Source organism: Crocodylus siamensis, chromosome 5 (assembly GCF_052110815.1).
Source record: "Crocodylus siamensis isolate JL-2025a chromosome 5, ASM5211081v1, whole genome shotgun sequence".
Lineage (NCBI taxonomy): Eukaryota > Metazoa > Chordata > Crocodylia > Crocodylidae > Crocodylus > Crocodylus siamensis.
In genome coordinates this window covers 5,925,007-5,946,293 of record NC_143399.1, presented here as the reverse complement: position 1 = coordinate 5,946,293, position 21,287 = coordinate 5,925,007, and the positions used below count along the sequence as shown (strand labels likewise).

Sequence of the window (21,287 nt, the reverse complement as noted above, 5' to 3'; positions counted from 1 at the left end):
GGGCAAGGTGCTGGGTGCCAGAGTGCGTGGCATGGGCATTCCCGTGGGAGACATAGCAGCAGTACAAAGCGTGCTGCTGCTACTTGTCCCTGGGAAAATGCATGTCCACACTTGTCTGGACGCAGCCTCAGGTTCCAAGCAGTTATAAAGGGTGAATTCTCTCTAGTGCTCATATTTAGGCTCAGAAATTAATATCATGAGGGATGTTTAGCATTCGGTTGGTCTGCTTTAATTCAGGGAGCTGCTAATCTGATGCCTTTAATCCGGAACTGAAGCCGCAGTTCATTTGGTGAAGGAAACCTTTTCTGTGTATAATGTTTGCGAATGGACCTTGGTTAGGTCATTTGTCCCCAGTAGATTCCACAAAGCTTTCAGATTTCGCTTCCATAAAGAAACAGACAGCTCCAGTGAAAAACGTTATTTCTGTGATATGTATGGGCTCTTGCCTCAGGTTCAGCAGGGATTTCTCATGCAAAATGTTCAGCTGAGAACAGGAATTTAGCAAACCGACCTCTCTCAATTCCCATCATTGTGCTCCTACTCCCCTGTAACTGCCAATTGACAGCCTGAACACTGCTCCTCTTGCAAGCATATGTTAGAAGAGGGAACCTTATATTTATAATACTGTGATAATATAAGAGCAGCATAAACCTAAGTGAAAGGTGACTGGGAATTCTCCAGCTGGTCACAGAGCAGGACCATGCAACTTGCTAAAATAGCATATGGCAGTGGGGAGGTCTGCATGCGTCCTTGCGGCAAAAGAACGGCTGAGGTTAGAGGGGTATAGTAAAGCCTGAAAAAGTTACCAGGTAGCTGCAAAGCAGAGAACTAACCCTAGAGAGAAAATGTGAGAATGCCGGGCTGCGGGCTCACTTATCGGGAACATCCAAGGACAGCGCCATACCGAGAAGTCCAGTCCCCCTTCAATATCCAAACTTTGCAACACCGGGAAATGTATTGGCAGCTGACCAGGAGTTCTAAAGTTACACCTTATTTCTGTATACTTTTACATAGATGTACACCCATGCTAAAATGCAGCTTTCTTGTTGTGCAGAATAAATGCTCATAAGCAATAAACACATCCAGTTCATCAGCTCCATCCCCTCTGCAGAGAAGCCACATTTTAGGAGTCCTTGGGCAGCTTTTGGCTCTTGATATAAGCTTCAGTGGCCTTGCATGTAGTCTGGAGGAATCAGAATTTGTGGTAGAGGTGATATTTTTATTAGACCAACTAGATATCTGCAAAATAACTTCTTTATTTGCAAGCTTTTGGGCACAGACACCCTTCTTCAGGCATAGGAGAAAAGATTGTAAAAGTTCTCCTAGGTAGAAATGAAAGTTCTTATTTCATAGGGGAGTCGAAAGTGTGGTAAAATCTCCTGTTTGGAACAGTTCATTTTATGCAGATTAGGCTCAGAGAAAAGTTGGAATAGTCTGTTTCTTCCCACCGTCCGCCCCCATTGTGACCTTATAGTGGTTAAATGATGTGGACTGTGAACACAAATAGACATTCTAAAATGAGTCCCAGGTACTGAGATGTCATATTCCACTCCCGCTGATGTTAATGGTGCTATCTGCTAAACCCAGGGGGGACTGTCGCCCTGAATACTTAAACTTGTAAATATCTGCCTCTCACTATTAAGTACAACTAGAAAAGCTTTAGAAAAGGAGTGCTTTTTTCACTTAAATTTGTTAACATTTGGTTTCTGGCAAACAGTTACATTCACTTTAGTCCGTTCCATTTTTGTCTGATGTGTAACCATTAATTCTATTGCGGAAGCTCAGTTTGTTTAATGAATATGTTCTTTCAGATAACTTGCCCTGGAGTGTTGCTGAAAGACAAAGGACGACTCTATCTCAGTATCTGTGTATTTGGCCAGTACAAAAAGACTCAATGTGTCCCTGCAGCATTTCCGCTCTTCTTTGAAGAGAAACTAGAATTCGAAAAGGTGAGATGATACCATTATAGGCACATGTGTGCGCGCGTGCATGTGTGTGTGTGTAAAAAAACAAAAACAAAAAAAAACAAAACAAAAAAACCCACAGTATCCCCAAGCGCAGATGATCACACTGAAAATGACCGGGTCCATCTCTAATTCCTGTCTCTTTTCAACATAATAGGCATTCATGTCTGCATTTTAAATGCAGTCATTTAAAAATAAATTTGTGAGCACCCAGTTAGAACATGTGATTTTTTTTTTTTTTTGGAGGTTTTTGTCCTTTTATGAATAGCCTTTCACATTATTTGGAAAGAACTGTGACTTTTTCTAAAAATTAGGTCAAGGATAGAAAAGAATAGTAAGAAATAGGGAGAATTACATTAAAAAAATAGCGTGGGTTGAGTTTTAAAATAATCTTCAGCGACAACATATTGTTCAGCTCAGGCTTTGCAGTGACATCTTTCTCCATTTGAGCTGGTTTTTCATGGTTTGTACCTAGAGTCCTTTTGATGGCACTATAACCTTGTAATTTACAGTTGCCTATTACTTATTCTGTGTCCCAACTAGCTTCATTGTTAGTACCAGAGGAATAATGAAATGCTGTGTTTTACAAATATGATTCAGTTTCTTGACTACTTATGAATAACAATACTTTGCACTCTGTAGTGCTTTTCATCCAAGTATCCCAAAGCACTTTCAAAGACTGACTGACTAAGCCTCAACAACACCCTTGTGATGTAGGTAAGGCATCTAGAAGGATAATTTCACCCACCAATGAATAGCTGAGTGCAACAGAGCAGCTACTTAACAGTGCACAAACACACAACAAGACAATTTAGGGCAGGAAGTGCTGAATACTCTATTTGTCAAAAGTTTGGTACTACCAGCAGTATAACGCACTTAACATCATACAGAGGCCCTTGATTCTCTACTGAATCAGAGGAAAGAGTGGTACCTGTTGTGTCTCTAATGCCACTTTTTGTGGGGGGAAAAAAATGGTTTTCTCTCTGATTACGTGGTGTGGGTTTAAAAAAAAATCTCACTGCAAGATTTTGTACCTTTTGTGCTCAGGATTCTGAAACTGAGCACTGTCTGTAGTTTAAGTGTGACACATTTGACAATGGTCACACTTTAGTGGAGTTGTTCCTTTGGAATCTGTCCTCTACAATCTCCCTGGGATCCAGGATTTTGTAAATGCGGATGTGGGAGTAGCAATTGATGCTTCAGCGGTGGCTGTGGCATCACTCCTATTCTCAGCTATCCCTTCCCTCACTGGGGTGGGCAGCCACACTGTTGGAGCAGCAGCCAGAGACTATTTTTAAGTTCCTGAATCAGGTGAATTGTGTAAGTATCCCAGCACCTCCCACCACTCGACTGTACTCAGCAGCATCTCCCACACTCCCCCAGTGCCCACCTGTTGCCACGTTCCCTGGCTGAGCCCGAGGCTGTGGGAGCTCTTGAGCCAGTCCTGTCCCATTCCAGATCAGCTGTGCAGGGAGCCAGGCTCAGCGAATAACAGCAGTAGCAATGGGTGTGTTTCCCCCAGCCTGAGCCTGCTCCTAGGCTGGCAAGGAGTGCTTGGGGGACTGGACACCTGCTGCTGCCCTTGTTCCAGCCTGAACTTAGCTTCCAGTCCAGCCCAGCTGGAATGGGGCAGGAGTGGCTCTGGAGCTCCCACTGCTTCTGACTCAGACAGGGACAGCTGGGGAGGGGACATGCCATTAAGCATGAAGGTGGAGGGAAGTGGGAGGGAGATTCTTACCTTTGGGGACTTAAAAAAATGGTCCCTGGCTACTCTTCCTGCAAGGTGGTCCAGAAGCTGAGGATGCCACTGTACCACTTCCTCCCCTCTGGATCTCCCTGTGATAATCCCAAAATCATTGTTTTTTGCAGGACCTATGAACATGATGTAAAGAACCTCTCTTTTTTGGCTTTGCAGTGGTAGATGATAAATGACTACTGTTCTCAGAGCAGTGCTAACCAGATCAGTAATAATTGTGCACAAACATGAATGTAATGGAAACGTGCCTTGTTATTTTCAGTTCAGTGCCAGAAAAATATCAACATTATCCAAATGGAAAGAAGAAAACGACAATAGAGAACATAATTTTCAAGCATCTAATGGCCTTGTAACGCATTCATTTTAGGCAGCTTCTGGAGCTGTTAACCCCTAGATTGTCCATTACCTGAAACTAGTTTTAAGCACATGTTAGGTGGCTTAAAGTTAGACCAACTCAGGGCAGGTTTATAGGGACCTGCCTGAGTTGTGGCACGATAACAGGTTTTTTGCAGTCCACTTACAGTGCTCAGAGCCCATTTCTCAGGCATTTCATGGTGGCTCCGCCCCTCACCGCTGATTGGTGGAGGGTGCCTTTACTTCATCTACATCACTACTGCTTCAGCCCCCACTGCTGATTGGTAGAGTGTTGCCAGCCCCCAGCCCCCAACTAGCACGCTGAGGCAAAGGTGGAGCGTGTTCAATGCATGCATTTGTTGATGATACTGAGCTTTTCAATCTCCCTCTCCCTGCTTTTTTCATACTGTCTGCAAACCTGACAGGCGAGGGAGCCAGCAGAGAGCTGATAATGCAGCATTTATCAGCCCATCGACAAAACAAAAGCCTCTTTCATAAATTCAAATTCCTTTTAAACAGCTTTTTCCAAGGAAGGATGGAGGAACATTACCAGCTGACTAGGGACATTACCAGTTGATTAGTTCCAAAAAGCCCTAAGTTGACACTGTCCTGTCTGCCTTTGTCCTGTTCCAGAGAAATTGGACGGACACACACACACGCACACACACACACACACACACACAAAATTAGCATACCACATGCCTAGGGTAGGTGGGGTTGGGGTCCATGCTGTAGGAGATGGGAGGGAGGCAGCTGGGATTCCCTGCTTGAGCAGCAAGCAGCATGGGAAGGGTGGGGTAGGGGGAATCCAGGCAGACCCTGCTCAGCCTTCAGTCTATGCTGGAGCTTGGGCTAGGGAGCAGAGGGCAGGGCCAGCCCTGCTCTTTAACAGAGAGCTCAGCTCAGAGCTGCAAAGCATCTAGGATGCTGGGTGACTGTGTTTAACTTTAACCAGGAAGAGGTCTGGGACAGACATTGCATAAACCGGTTTGACCCAAATCAGTTAAGTCTGGTACTACATTCAGTCAGGTTTATCTTAAACCAGTTTCAGTCATTCTGAAGCTGGTTGATATACACCGAACTTACGTCTGTTACTGGTTGAAACCAGTTTCTGATCTCTTAAACCGGTTTATATGTAATGGCTGTCCCTAGCTGAAATGGCTAAATATCAGATGATCCAGGCGCTGTCTTTCCAAGAAATGAATTATTTGCCTTGGTGGCAGGTTATAATTTCATTTCCTTCCCCTCCCTACCTTCCCGTGGGGAACAGAACTGTGCAACAATCCAGGGGAAAGTAAACTAAACAGGTTTTTTTGTTGGGAAAGAGGTGTTCATTTGGTAATGAAAGTGTTTGATGAGAATTTTTTTTTTTTCTCTTTCCATGTCTGTTTCAGGTATTTACTGATGTTGTTGATCCTGGAGACCTTGTTGAGCTACTTGAACGTAAGTTTTGCTTTGTTTTTTATGCTGTATTTCAGCTTTTAGTGGCCAATACCAGTCATATGGAGCCTAAAGATCTAAAGTTGTGCTAGACAGAGAAGAGGAAAAATGTTCTCACTACCTACATGTGTGATTATTAAGTTAGTACTTATTCAAAATGATAATTCACATGTGAGCCTAGGAAAAACTTCTAGCAGATTTAATGATCTTTTTTATGCAATTCTAGTTTGTTTATTGTAAGCCTGGCCTAATAATAACTTGTACTTTGGTCATACAACTATGTTAATCTAGATTTATATATTTGTACAGAGTGGTTATAATCCTGCTGTTGTTATTATAGGTACATCAAAACTGCTCTTTTCTTTGTAAGTATGTACAGTGTTGAGGTAGTTAAATCAGGGGATGACGTCTCTTGTATTTTGCATATGAAAGTGACCTCTAATTATCATTTATTTTTTTAACTTATGAAAAAACTGTTTTCCCTCTTTTCCAGTTGACACTGCAGTACTTGAACTAATACAGCTTGTTCCTCCAGGTATTGTATTAGTCCCTTCATAAATTATGCAGTTTAATAGGTGAATTTCCATGAGGATGTAGCCCATTACAGCAGAATCATTTTTTTCAGCATACAAACAATGTAAAAAGCTCTTCAATAAATAGTCCTCTGAAAATAAAATGTTAATAGATCAAGAGGATCTCATCTCTGGAAGAGAATTAAAGCTGAATATTGAAATGTACTGTACTCAGGCTTACAAAAGTGATAATACTTTAGAAATTGAAAATAAACTTTAAACCATCAATGTGCACTTATTAAAGGCATCAACATTCACTTGCAAAGTGTCTGCCTGTGAAGTTTCAAAGTGCATAATCCTGTTCTCAGAATGACACTTTCTTCTTTTATTTTAATGGTGACCACTGGGAAAACTCTTATGCTCGCTATAAATATTACAGGTCTCTAGGGAGATGTGAAGATAATAAATAGTGATTTGTCATACTTCTGTTATTGGTTTGTGCGATTATAAAAAATCTATCTTAATGAAATTCAAGTGTTCCCATGAATAATGTAAATCTGCATTTTATTGGAAATAAAGTCAAGTTTGAAGGAGGACTCATTTGGGAACTCTGGTATTAAAAGTACCCACAGTTACAGGTCCTTAGTAGTTCCAAGGAAATATTTGCTTCTCTCGAATGATTCACCAGGATATTTACACAAAGAAATAAACTGAGTGTGGATTTTTGTTTTACTGCAGTCAGTTTGTGCTGAGATGTATAACCTCTGGCAAAGTATCTCAGAACCCCTGGAATGAAATCACTTCACCTAAAAGCTTTCATCCATCCACAACATTGTGAAAGTTCTCATGATATTCCTTGTGGAATTTTTCTTCCTTCAAAAAAAAAAAGTTACAGGAGAGGATCTTTTGAGCATCTTTAAGTACAGCTTTAGATCCTACCTAAATTCTTTTCTAGCAGCTGCACACATTTCTGATCCATAGGCACAAATCTTCTGTAATATATAGCTACTTATGTTTATGTATGAAATTCACTGATGTTGGTAAATCATGTGTGTCTGTTTAGCACAACCTGCTCTGCTTTCCAATTAAATATATGTATATTTTCCTTTTTTTAGTTGGAGAAATTCTAGCAACTTATGAAGAAAATACAAGAGATTTCCTGTTTCCTGATCCTAAGGTTACTCGTGGACACCATGGTTCAGATCGTGAGATTTTAATGAAGAGGTCCTTTAGCTTTACAGTGAGTGCATCTGTATATTGTATTTACAATACACTGTGCTACACAGGAACAGCATCAAACCAAAAATGATTGCTTTTGACAAATCATTCACCCCTGAAATGGCAAGTTGTAATCCCAGGCTGAACTTTGGTGAAGATGTACCCTATCTGCTGGGAGTGTTATTTTTAACTGAACATGCAAACTATACTTGTATAATGCAAACAAGATAGTATCTAGGTTGGTTTCATGTTAGGTTACTATAACCCATGTATCTGTCTCCCCCACTCACTGAGGGGAGGGATAGATTTGGTACCAAAAAGGTGTACAAGTGAACTAAAGATTTTTCTTGGTAGTGCCTTTTATTGAACTAACTGCATGGCTGGGATAAACTTAGACAAGATGCTGCTTCCTTGGACCTGAAGAAGAATGCATTGCATTGAAAAACCTGTCTATCCTAACCATGCAGTTGGTCTAAAAGATATTACCCACAAGAGTCTTTGCCTCTTGCATATTTCCTGGAAGCATCACAGCTACATCACTCAGCATTACTCCTGGTAAACTAAGTAACTGTCCGATCTCAGTCCATAGCTCTCCTCCCCACTTACCGTACTTTTCCGTGCGCTTTGTTATAGATTTGGTTCTCCCATCACCTGGGCACGCTGTCTTAGAAACTTTGCCTTGTTTGAGCTTTCACAAAAGCAATTGAGGGTTAACTGATAACATTAACAGAATGAATTAGCATTGATCTTTTGGAAATGTGAGCTTAAATGTACGCTAAATTAAAATGAATTTGGTCTTGGCTTATATCTTGGTAAATGTTTGAGGGAAATGATTTTCAGAAGGGAGTTGGAAAATCCTGGAAGCAGCTTCAAAAAACAAAGTCTTAGGGACTTGTGTTTTTTCCAGGATGGGTGGACAGAACGCTGGGGTCAAAATGATGTGGGCTCAGTTGTTCCCTGTCAGTCACCACTGGATTTTGTCATTAAATGATGATTAAAGGTCATGCATGGCTTGCAGCTGGTACACTAGGCCTCACATAAGGGCAACCTGGAAATTGTCCTGTCAGTTGCAATTAGAGGTCTTAATTCAGTACCTTCTTTTGAATGAACTGAGTTGCAGAGATGGGGTTAGTTAGATAATTAGTTGTATTTGAATGAGCTTGGTTTAAATGAGCCTTTTATTTGGGTTAGTTAAAATCCAAGAAAGTACGTCTCTTTCTCATGTTTCTCTTGTACCAAAGAACATCACTCGGTGCTGTTGTGGAAGTCTCTCTGTAACCAACCCACAACTGGACCAAGAGTGTGTTTAAGTAACAATTCAATGCACAGATTATATAATGGACAGCAAGCACTGCACACAAATACTATCACAAGAGATAAAATGTAAAACAAAGCCTTAAGAACCCAAGCCACCCATGTTGTTTCCATTTTAGTCAATTGTCTTTCCCATAAAAAAGCAATTTCTACAGCCAGCTAAGGTGACTGACAGCTGTGCTATGACAGCATTTTGATTTCCAATTTTTTTTTCTTTTCATTAAAACTAAAAGTAGGAGAAGTAAGGCTGCAGTTCTGGGGTTCAGATTGGCAGTGACAGGCAGTGTCTGATTAGCACTGCTATCTGCCAGTTGGAAAGCATCCGAAATCGAGAGGATCAGAACTCCTCCAGAAACCGGGCACTGTTCCTGGCTATTTGATGCAGCTTACAGACCCAGTAAGCCTACAAGGCCTTCCTAGAGTTAACTCTGCTGGTCTAGTGTTTCCCTGCTGAGGCTTTTGCTGGCTCTTCAAAATATTTCTGTGCAATTCTTCTCCCTCATAGTATGTTTAATCTAGGCTGGTGGTGACTTGCTGTGTACCTTGCTTTCCTCCCTGGTTGTGCAGTACTTGTGTGACATTAATAGGTTGTGCGCATCGTATCTCCTCTTCCTGCCCCAGTTCCAATATCTTTCATGAGAGCATCATTATGGGATCTTGGGACCTTTTGCTCCCCCTGATTTCCTTCTCCTTTTTTAAAAAAAATTCTTATCTTTAATTTTTAATTTTCTGCTGACAGTTTCTGTATATACTACTTGATGCTTTGTCCATCTTTCATCTTTCACAGTATTCACGAGCTTTAATCACATTTGGGCATGGACAAACCTATGGTTAGAGAGGTTTTAAAAGGGGATGGGGAGCTGATGCTCCAGACCATACATCAGCATAAGCAGCGCAAGAACAGTCAGGTGGGCAGGAGCTTGTAGCTATATAAATGTAGCATATTCTCTGCAGCTTTAACTCTGCTCCATCCAGGGTTAAAACTGAGGCGATTAAGTTCATTTGTTCCTACAGGCTAGTACACATCTAGCAATTAAAGTATGACAAGTTGCTGCATACTCCCAAGAACCAGCTCCCCCTCCCCTTTTGAAGCTGGTCCAAGCGTATATTTGTTCCTGCGCTCTGTAGCGTGGTTAATGTTTTACAGCTGGGTTATTGATTGGCACAGAGAGGCGTAATAACTAGCACCATCAAATCAGTGATGGAGTAGTGCAAGTAGAGCAATGGAGTTGTGGATTTTTGTCTCTCTCAAATGTTTCTGAAGCATGTACATTCTAGTTCCTCCCCAGTAACTGTTTCCCTGTTAATTGAGGAACAGTTTTATATCATATTATCTACAAACTTCTAAAGGTTCTGTCATAATTGTTGGTCTCGTATGAACAGTAGGTGCTCTGCTGTTCCTTTTCATAGTGGATATAGTAGTTCTAATTTGTTCCTTTTTAAACTGCAGATGACAGTTGATAATTCATTTGATAATAAAAATGAGTGCTGATTAAAGAAGGTCAGCTTTAAGATGTGTTTATACCCCATGGTTTGACTTTTTCAGTAAAATTAACCACTAGGTTGAATATGCCATCTTTCAGGGCTCTGTTAATTGTCACAGCGAAACACATTTGGCATTTTTGTTGCTTGTGCTTTTGACTTCAATATTCTAAATTGGGGCCAAATCATTACTTCTTATGGGGAAAATGTGTGTGGGTTGTGTGAGGAGGGGAAGCGAGGTGGGTTAGAGAGTGATCTTACCACCCTGTGACATTTCCCCCAATTTCTTAAGAGGGCATTAGGGTTCACAGGGGGGCGTTCTTTTATGCCTTTCATCTAAGAGTGTAGACAGCTATAGTGGTTGTACCAGGGGCCCTGGTATATAGATATGATAGTCACATCAGTATGCTCCTATAGAAGCACAAATATATCACAACCATGGTAACTTTTTAACCCCGTCTTGTGTTTCCACACTGAATTCGAAGACTCTGTAGCTGTCCCTGGTCTGGTTCCTTTTACCTTTACTGTGTTTTGTGTGGTTGACCCATGCTGCCTTGTGGGGTGCCCCACTCTTCCATGTGCAGATTTCTGTGCTCAGAGAATCCTCTCTAACGTTTGTCCCAATGGCAGAGCATATGAGGTTCTTTCCATCAGTCTATCTGGGTAAGATGCATGTGTAGATACGATGACCTCTATCCATTGAGCGATGGAACATGTGGCCCTTAATTCTGTATACATTTTTTCCATGTGAAAATTATGCACAAGTGGCAAAATACAAAAGTTTTACATGAATAGATTTTTAAAAGTTGTTGTAGAGTGCGTCAGACAAGGATAATGTTGCCTTGAGCAGGGGCTGTATTGGCTCTCCTCCTGAAGGCCCCTCTGACCCTACTTTTCTATAATTCTATGACTTTCTCTGTTATAAATAAAGATAGCAAAGTCCATATAGCATTTATAAATAAGTTTGCAAAGTCAAGTGTGAACAAAGCCTGTAAAGCATAGCTTGAATTTTTATGGATGCTGTTTAATATGGCATCAAAATCTTTGAAGCTGCTTTTGACAAAGAAATGTACTGAAATAAAAGTCAGACCTTAATTGTTGTACAAAAGCAATATAATCATCTGTAATTGAATTGTCAGAAATGCAAATGTTATCTTCTTGACATTTACCATTGCTGTTCTGTCTTTTCTAATTATCTGTATTAAAGGCTGAAATTAACAAAGGAAATGGTTTAAAATTAGGAATGGTTTGTTACATTAGGTGACATTTACTTCTTTGATACCCTTTATCTCCAACTGGAGCTTGATGTTCAATTATTGTCTCTCTTCTAGGGAATTGCACCAAAATTGAGATTTTCTACAAGCTCCCTTATTACAGAAAGTGTGTTAAGTTCAGGAAGGATTCACACGCAGGTTAGCATAATTTAATTGCTTGCAATTTCATTTCTTGATTTAACATTGATAGCTGTGATGCCCATTTTTTTCTGTGTACTGCTCACTTCAGACTTCTCATTCTTTTGTTGGGGGTAAAGCAGTTGTCATGGATGCTTGACAACTTGATTACATTTTTACTCAAGAGTGAGTAAAGAGTAGACTTGGTGCATGACAGGAAATGCTGAGAGTTCCTTGATTCCAAAACAATTAGCAGCTGCCATGTCGTATAATCAGCTGACCTGTCAGTGCCTGGAAAGATACCTTCTCATCATTTCTACTGATACTGCTAAAATCAAGGTTATTCAATGAACCAGAAGAAGATGTATTTTAAAAATAAGATGATAAATAGCTAGGAGGAAAAAAAAAGAAAGTCTTAATTGTAATTAAGAAGATTTTAATTAAAAAAGTTATCATAAACTTGCTGATCAAATATCAGTGTGGAAATCATATACCTATTACAGTTGACTTATTAGATGAGCTTACTGAAGAGCCTTGAAAAACATCTTTTTCTTCAATTTCTTTTTGCACAGTTGATAGTGCTTTATTTAGCATTTCACTGCCTTGAACATCAGTTTGACCTGTCATATGCACTCATGTGAGGACATCAGTTTTATGCCTTTTTTTCCCCAGCCTGTCCAAAATGGTGCTTACTACTAATAGCAAAATGCACCTTGGAAAGCGGATGGGCGATAGGCAGGAACATGCACAGGGGAAGAAGTTGGAGTCCTGGATATGTCTAAGGATAGCTGCTGTTGGATTGCCTAAAAGTCCCCTCTAAACTTAAGGCTGTTTTTATTCCCATGCTTATCCAGATTATTAAAGAAAAAAGTAAAGATTGGCATGTGATGCTGAAAAGAGTTCTCTGAAACCAATAAAAAATCAGGTTGTGTCCTTTTAAAGAGAGACCATAGCGTTGCAGTCTCTCAAATGTACCTAACAAGTTACAAAACAGCATTACAGGTTTGTAAGGATGTATAGTCTTAAACGTCTATTCATCATTGTGTGTGCACATGGAAAGCCAAAGAGCAGCTTCTAGTCAGTCACATTCCCAGGTTCTTTACTACAGCACCATTTTAGCATTTCAGGCACTGAATAGGTTTTAGAGCATTGCCTCGTTTCTTTTATTTTTTTAAAAGAAAATAATTTTTGACATTAAGCTTTTGCAAAATATAAAGTTTGGGCAGAGTTTGGGAATTCTGGGTCACCATGCTGTGAAATTCAAACTCAAATGTGTCTTGAGCAAGTGTTCAAAGACATCTAGTGCTACAATCCATAAAGCCCAGAGAGCAAATGGAAACTGGATACATTGGAACTCCTTTGTAAATGAAACTTTAGTGCCAAAAATATTAATCTTACGATTGCATCTTAAACTGGTAATTGAAGATGCTAATAATTAAGGCTGACTGTTCCCTCAACTAACTCTTAGATAGGTTTTGGATCTTGAAAAAGAATTGCGTTGTTAGTATAGCATACATGGGCACATATATTAGAGAAGCTGTTTTAGTAGAAGCTTTTTCTTCTTAAAGAATTAATAATTCTATCTTTCAATTAAATGCAGCTTTTAAATGAGCTAATTTTAGGCAGCTTGTAAACTGCACATAATTTAAGAATTAAACAAGCATACTGCCATTTTCTATATACCATAAAAAGGTTTTTAATAGATTTAGTGTTACCTAAGTGTAAGGTAAGCTGAAAGATTTACAAAACATTTATAGGAAGGTGAACAAATATTTTAACTCTGTAAACTTCCAGTCATGTTTTAGATAGAGTCATTAAATGAACTAAAGTGACATAATTCAACTTAATTTTACAGAACATTTTTCCCACCAACTGTGTGAGCAAGCTAATTAGATAAGTAACAGGCACTTAACCTTAAAGTCTGACATTTAACAATGTGCATTTTAACCTCCTTCTGGTTTTAAACAAATCTAAAAATGCATTTTTGTTTAAATTGCTGTTTGATTATAGTTTTGGTAGGTTAACTTAAACTGACACGCATCCATTTCTGTCAAAGGTATTTGTTCCCTTTTGGACATGTTTTGAATGTTGCATTATCACCAGTGATCTTTGCTCTACGTGCTGTCAAAGCAGATAATTTCTCTTTTCACTTTAGGATCATTTGGATCGGGTGCATCATTCAACACCAAATGGAAAATTGCAAACAAGGTTACCAAAGAAAAACACCCTTTCACCTGAGAAAGGCAGGCATAGCCCAGCAACAAAGAACTACGAGCAACCCACAATAGCTTCTAAATCACGATCTCCATCTCCATACACAAAAAGACGAATGTGTGAGCTATCAGAAGAAGCCAGACAACGCCTGGCCCATTTAAACCTCGGGCCTTTTGAATTCAGAAGAGAAACTGATAAACCACCATTTGTAGTTAGACGTGTATGTGTTCTCTACAAAATGTTTCCAATTTAAGCTCAGATCAAATATTGTTCTTTCTCTGAACGCTACTGCAAAAAAAATCATTCAGTTCCCAGTGTATATGAATAATTTTTCTCTCCAAAATAGCCTGCCACTTAGTGATTTAAATGTAAAATTAACTAGAATAAAAGTTCTTTTGTCAGCACTGCTAATAGACAAAAATCAAGTTCTTTCATGAATACCATGGTTAAATGCTTTGAGCACCTCTATCCTTTTTTTTCTAACACACTGGGCAGGATAATGTGTGTGTAAATTCAACTGGGAAGTAATAGGTATTAATAATAAAAGTGGGACACTAGGATTTAAAACAGGGCACATAGTAACTTTAAAAAACCAGGCTGCTTTCTTAACTTTCTTTATCTTCTCCCATACTCTTTTGAAACAATCTTTTTACTAACATCTAAATCTTCAAGAGTTTGATCATTCAGGTTCCTGGTCACACTGACCTTGGCCCAAGAAGGCAGTCATGCATGCATGTATATCCATGTTGAGTCCCTGCCTTCAGTAGGGCTATTTAAAACTACTCGTATTTTAAGTACTTTCCTAGTTTGGGACAACATTTTAGGATCTTGGAAGATCATAATCTGATTTGCTTTATTTTTCTTTATGTATTTTCCATGGTAACTATAAGTACCTATTTTAAGAACCCAACCTTGAAAGACTGGAGAGACAGACTGGAGATGCAAATAAGACTGTTTTGTTTTTCACTTTGTGCTATAAGTACATACAGTTTCACGTGTCTGCCACAATATGTGATTAACTTGCTTATCCATATCATTTTCTAGTTATTAATAATTGATTTTCCTTTCCATATATTGTCTAATTCTAGAATTCACTTAAAAAGTTTTTTTATTCCTAGATATCTTTTAGAAATTCAAATCAGTCTTAACTGACCATTACTTGCTCTTCACCCTACTGTTTATCACTCATATGGATAATTTTCCTTTTTAGCTTAATTATTTTTTTCTGTTTTATAGTGTAATTGCTGCATTTTTTTGGTCCCAGTTGCTGATTCTGATTACATTTGTGCCTCTCATGCACTTTCTTTTTGTAGCTCTGCTGCATTATTTTAATATGCCATATATAGACTATGATTGCCTTCCTGTTTTGATAACACACCTTATGTGTATACTTAATGCTGAGATTTGTACAGATGTGGAAATTTTCTCTGTATCATTAAGATCAAAATTACCTTTTTGTTGGAAGGTAATATTTTACTCGGGGAAAAGATCAGCACTTCTAAGTATCGTGGTGAGATCAGAACTATTTCTGGCGAATACTACTTATCAAAATCTGCCAAAAAATAAATTGTACAAGCCAACTAAAAAAAGGTTGCATGTGTTGGGGAAGTTAAAAATAAGGAGCTAAACTTGATTACTTTGAGTTCTGTTAAGAAGGCTATAGTGGTACTGCTTAAATGCAAAAGACAGTAAGTTGCACCCTTTCTCCCGCATGTCTTGTGTCCCTTATTTGCTTCATAATGCCTAATTTACAGCTTTTAATACATTTTGAGTGAATGTATGTAATTGTAAATAATGGGGGGGGGTGTAGACAGACAAGCTATTATATACTAAGCATTTTAACAGTGTTTTGGCTCCAGGTTGAACATCCAAGTCCCTCTGGCGATCTTCCTACCTGGTGTACCCCCAGAGAGAGTGCAAGAGAAGCCTGGTCCCGAGTAACCTGTGGTGAGTACTGCCTTCCATATAGATATTCCATATAGGAGGTTCATATTTTTAACCCCTTAATGTGGAAACACTATTCTTTCTTCTGAGGATTTAGCCAAGACACTCCAAAGAATAGTTTGAGTTCTTTTGCTTCTCTAGATGTTTGGTTATTTAGTTGCTTATCATCTCAAAGCAGCAAAGTAGTACGATTGCTAAGCTATTACGTTGGTTTGGGACAGTGCACATATGTTTTCCGGACTTGGACAATGAGGGTAGAGTGTTTGTGGGAGGTGGAGATGAAATACTCTGAGTCCCCTTCCAGATTCCAGTGCTGCAGAAACTGATAGTAGCTCTCCTACAGCCATATGAGTGAGTAGTTGATGGGCGAATATCATTATTCTGGATGTTTGCTCACCAAGAAACATGTGCTCGTATATCTCCTCAATCATGTGCATTGGCATAAACAGCAGAGGACGGTCTAATTGCTCTGGCACCCAACACAGTTTTACTACAATAAAAAATGGTGACAGCAAGACTTGCAGCACAGGTAGAGAGTGTTGCAGCTGGTTTTGAACCAGTGTCCATAAATTCACATGGTTCTTAATAACTGTGGCTGACGCTTTTCATGTAAATAATGCTTACATGGAAGATGGTCCAAATTTAGCACTTAACCAAAGCTGTTAGCATAGCTACATCATACATTGGTTCAAATCACAAAACATCATGCTTAAATATACAAAACTAAGAATTTCACCTGAAATGATGAACTAATACTTATAAGCACCATTTAATGATAGAATGACTCGATGGGTAAGTAGCCAGGATGAGCATAACTGCTATTTATGGCAACATAGTCATTCTCCTTGTTTCACAGTTTCTGCAAGAGAACTCCCAGTACTGCTGTCATACCTTTTATGCTCAATACTAAAATATACCCATTTACTTCTGTAACCAGAGTTTAGAGGCGTTTTCCTTAACTGCCTCCATCCAGTGTCTTGTGATCTAGAAATTGGTTGTTGATGTCTTTATTTGAGCTGAAAAATACAGAATCTAGTCCTGTTATGCCTACCTATAATGTAGGTTGGTGTTTTAGATACTTCATGTATCTTATCGTCTTTTATTTCCCATTTATGCCAGGATTATCTGCTCCATTGCTTCCAGTAATCCATGGATTAAAGTTAGAATCTCTTAGTGGAGAGCTTTGTTTGAAACAGCCCTACTTTAATATACTGTATTTTCACAGACCTGAAGAGTCACTGTCTGCCTTTGTTAAAATTAGGGAAGGCACTGGTTTTAAATGCTTAGCTATCCTTCTGCAAGGGGCAACGATCTTTGTGGTGATATTTTTTTATTTCTTTGTAGTATTATTCAGAAAATATGGTAGTATAACGAGCACTAATTAGTATTTATATACAGCAGGTGTCCTTCTGTTGAGCCTTGTTGTGACTCCTCACTTTAAAGAAATAAAGTGCAGTTTACCATGAATTAGTTCAAAATTTACCCAAAGTGATGGGACTGGATGGCTTAGGATATAAGTATATTTAAAGGTCTCACATTCCTTTCAGGGCCATAAACTTGACTGTCGCAGATGGGTAATGTCAAAGACATATCACCTAATGACCATTAAGCACTTACATGAAACGAGTTGGTGGTCTCAGGCCAGTAGCTACGTGTCTAAAATATACTTCACTTGCAACAGATCAGAGGATTTCCTAGTAGAAAGCCATTCTCCTGTCCATGGCCTGGGGCTTAGCAGTTGTAACCTTCAGATTTCTAGAATCAGAAAGTCTAATCTTGGCAAAGATAGCTCGGCCCTCTTTTATTTCTAAAGTAAGCTAACTGACGGTATGTCTATCATCGGCAGCAGTCCCTTGCAGTCGAGGATGATTGTCCCCTTTGACTGTTTTATCTATGCATCCAAAGATGACTGATGAGGTTGATCAAGGATCAACAGACTTTTGCAACTCAGGCACATGTTTCTGGGCTCTGGATTTTGATTCGGTCTGCAACATGCTTTTTCTGTCACTCCCGCTTTTCGGTCCCCTGTTGTCATCATAAGGTTTCAAAGTACTGAGATCCTTGCAGCAGACTCTTCCTCCATTTAGCGAATGGAGGAATGGAAATGGTTCTGGGCAATACTTCTCCATGAGTTGATGTTGATGTTACATTTTTTTCAAGTCGGTCTTGAGGACGTCCTTGAAGCACTTTCTCTGCCCTCCTCTTGCGTGTACACCTTAATTGAGCTGGGAGAATAAAACTTACTTCTGGAGTCTGGAGTTGGATGTCCAGATGACATGCAAAGTTGATGTTGGATGATTGTCACCTTGATGCTTGTAGTGTTTGCTTGTACTGTAAGGTAGGGATCACAGCTGCTTCATAAACCATGAACTTGGTTTCAGATCTCATGGTGTGATATTTGAGCATCCATTTCCTCAGGCATCCAAAGGCTGCACTTGCACTTTTAAGACAGTGTTGAATTTCCTGGATTCTGGATGCCAGCTTTCTAAGGTACGGGAAATACTCAACATTCTCCAAAGTCACACCATAAATCTGAATTACCGGACCTGGGGACTGTACATCAAGAGCTTGTTCATGGAGGACCTTGATCTTCTAAATTTTAAGCGTCAGTCCCATTTTCTTGTATGCCTCGGTAAAGATGTCAGCGATTGCCTGAAGGTTTGCTTCCAAGTAAGCGCACACTGCAGCATCATCGGTGTATTGGTGATTGATGATTGAAGTCAGGGTAGTCTTGATTTTGGCTCAGAGTCAGCTGAGATTAAACAGCTTACCATCCCTTTGGTAATTTAGCTCCAGTCCGACTGAAAGCTTGGTGGTGGTCAGATGTAGCACAGCAGCCAGGAATACTGAGAAAAGTGTTGGAGTGATGACTCAGCCTTGCTTAACCCTATCTGACCTCAAAGGGATCTATGATAGAGCTGTTACTGAGAACCACCGCTTGCATACTGTCATGGCACAGGCAAAGAATGAAGATGAATTTCCACCATTCGGGAAGTCCGTATAGCGGACATCCGTGCTTCAGAAGGATCCTCCTCAGTGCTTCTTGGTTGACAGAGTTGAAGGCTTTTGTGGGGTCAAAGAAGGCCATGTAGAGAGGTTTGTGTTGTTCCTGGCATTTTTCCTGCAGCTGGCAAGCTGTGAAGGTTATGTCAGTCGTGCCTCTTGATGCCCTAAACCAGGGGCAAGCAAAATACGGCCTGTGGGCCAAATCCAGTCCAACAATCGCTTTCATTCAGCCCTCAGCACCTACCAACAAATTGTACCCCACCCAGCCCTTCCACCTATGAGGGCGGGAGCAAGGTACCTATGTGTACATACACCCCAAACATACCCAGTTGCACCTCGCTCCCACCCTTGTGGGTGGAAGGGCTTGACTTGGCTAGTATGCAGCTTCCGGGCAGTGTTGCTGCTGCTGCTGTTGCTGCTGCAGCAGGCCCCTGGGACCTGCTTCATTTCCCTGCTCTGCTGCTGGCTCCAGGCAGCAGGTAGGAAAGCAGGGGGGTGGGGCTGCAGCTGGGCCAGAGCGTGGGGCTGGGGCTGGCAGCAGTGCAAAGCCTGCACCTTGGGGGTGGTGACAGTGTGGATCTTGGGTGGGCAGCGTATGGGTGTGGGGACCCCCCCCCCCCATAGTGCACAGCCCTGGCAGACGGTGGCAGTAGCAGCAGGTGGGGACGTTTAGGGCACTCATGCCTGGTACAGGTGCCATCAGGACGTGGCTCTGCCCAGCACTGCACATCGCAGTGAGGGGCGAAGCCTCCCCCGGGCAGTCTATGTTGCCAGCGCTCCCTGCCACTCACATTTAGTCCCTGCACACATCGGGCAAAGGAGGGAAGCCCCAGGTACTGGAGCCGGCTCTAGCAAGATGTTGAATCATCTTCATCTAGGCTTCCCACCATCTCTTCTTCATATTGCAGGGCCTCTGCTTTGGCTTGGTGCTTCAGTTTCTTTTGGAGTTGATGTCACTCTGCCAAGCACAAAAGATCTTGCAGTTGCAGTCAATCAACTCCTTGGATCTCCCAGTCATTCTCATCAAACCAGTCTTGATGGTTCCTTGTAGAGAATCCAAGCATCTTTCCACAAGCGCTGATGAGGGTGTATCTGAAAGCACCCCAAGCACTGCCAGCATTCTCCCATTGCTGTTGACTGGAATTTGCCAGTCTTTCATTGAGGCACTGGTGAAAGAGGTCTTGCTTGATTGGTCACTTGAGTCCTTCGACATGGATATTTCATTGGCATTGCTTCTGCTGCAGCATTCGTTTGGGAGCCTGTTTGAGTGACATAACCAAAAGATGAGTCAGTGTTTGGTCCAGCAATCATCAGCTCCTAGCATAGCTTGGATGATGTGGACATCTTTGCAATCCTGGGCACGAACAAGGGCGTAGTGCCAATCCAGTGCCAATGCTTAGATTGTGGGTGTTGATGTCTCGTGCCTGCTGTTTTTCTGGTGGAGCAGGGCATTGGTGATGGTGAGTTCATGTTCCATTCATTTGGCCAAGAAGAGGATGTCATTGGAGTTGACCTTTCCCACTCCTTCCTTGCCCGTGGGTCTGTTTCAGAGGTTCAAGTCCCTTCCAACTCTGGCATTGAAATCACTGAGCACAATAAGTCTGTCTCCCTCTGGAATGTCAGAAGGGACTCGGTCAAGGTTGATATAAAATCCCTCCTTGGTTTTGTCAGGGGTGTCAAAAGTTGGGGCGTACTTGCTGATGACAGCATATTGGCTCTCTGCCAATTTAAGATGGAGAGTCATGAGGTGCTCATTAATTTGGATAGGGAACTCATTGAGTTGGTTTGAGTGCATTCTGAATGGCAACGCCAACTCCATGAAGTTGGCATTCTCCTTCCTGTTTACCCTTCCAGAAGAGGGTATAGCTGCCTCCTTGCTTGTTGAGCTTCCCATCTCCTGCTTGCTGGGTCTCACTTAGTGCAGGGATGATGAATCTACTTTGCCAAGTTCTGTGTAGCACAGAGACACCTGAACTAGTTTTAACCTTGTCAGCTTGGGTCCTGGAAGCATTCTAGCTCAGGCAGTGTGTACAGCGCACACAATTAACGTACATACCACACATACCTTTCCTTCTAAAATCAGCCCCTCAAGATAAGGCTGTGTGCTGTCAGCATTTCCACTAAGATCATGGGGCAGGATGATCTACTTGGGGCTGGTCCTGCTTTGAGCAGGAGGTTGGATTAGATGTGACCTACTGAGGTCCCTTCCAACCCTAATTTTCTAGGATGCTATGTGTCAATAACATAGCACTGCTGTAAAGCAAAAAGCTGGAAACAGTTGTAAAAAAATTCAGCTGAAGAAAGCTAAACCTTAAGGTGTTAATGGCTTTGCTACTGTCTTGAATTGCACAATATATGACAAGAATAAATTGGTTTGGATACTATTTGAAAGGTTTTGCTAAAGACCTTTTTTAATTTCCCTAAATTAAAAAAATACTCTCTTGGTGGTCTGAGAAATTGTTCAATTTCTGTCTCTGCACTTTTTTTTTCCCAGATCCTTCTCTTCTTGGCAGCTACAGACCTAAGAAAACTAAAGTAAGTACTGCAAATAATATTGCATGTAAATTGCCTTGTGCTTTAGGGGAGCTGAGAACAGAAAGATTGCGTATTATCCTGTTTTGAAGGTGATGAAATCGAAAATATAGCTTGTGTCTAGGGTTTTGATGCTATATAGGACATTGTTTTGCACGGT

The 21,287-nt window shown here is 40.7% G+C and overlaps 1 protein-coding gene across 5 annotated transcripts in view; it reads left to right on the top strand.

Moving 5' to 3' along the window:
* The window catches only part of SPATA6 (spermatogenesis associated 6), a 59,657-nt gene that overhangs the window by 4,509 nt on the left and 33,861 nt on the right, over window positions 1–21,287 (top strand). For all 5 annotated transcript variants that reach the window (XR_016442477.1, XM_090048341.1, XM_090048339.1 and 2 more), the window contains exons 2-9: window positions 1,812–1,949; window positions 5,469–5,517; window positions 6,008–6,049; window positions 7,142–7,266; window positions 11,372–11,452; window positions 13,587–13,865; window positions 15,505–15,592; window positions 21,090–21,130. Coding sequence is in view for 4 of the 5 variants with exons in the window: in XM_090048341.1 (XP_089904467.1) it covers window positions 1,812–1,949; window positions 5,469–5,517; window positions 6,008–6,049; window positions 7,142–7,266; window positions 11,372–11,452; window positions 13,587–13,865; window positions 15,505–15,592; window positions 21,090–21,130 (843 nt within the window). In the remaining variant the exon portion in view is untranslated. The remainder of the gene's footprint in view (window positions 1–1,811; window positions 1,950–5,468; window positions 5,518–6,007; window positions 6,050–7,141; window positions 7,267–11,371; window positions 11,453–13,586; window positions 13,866–15,504; window positions 15,593–21,089; window positions 21,131–21,287) is intronic.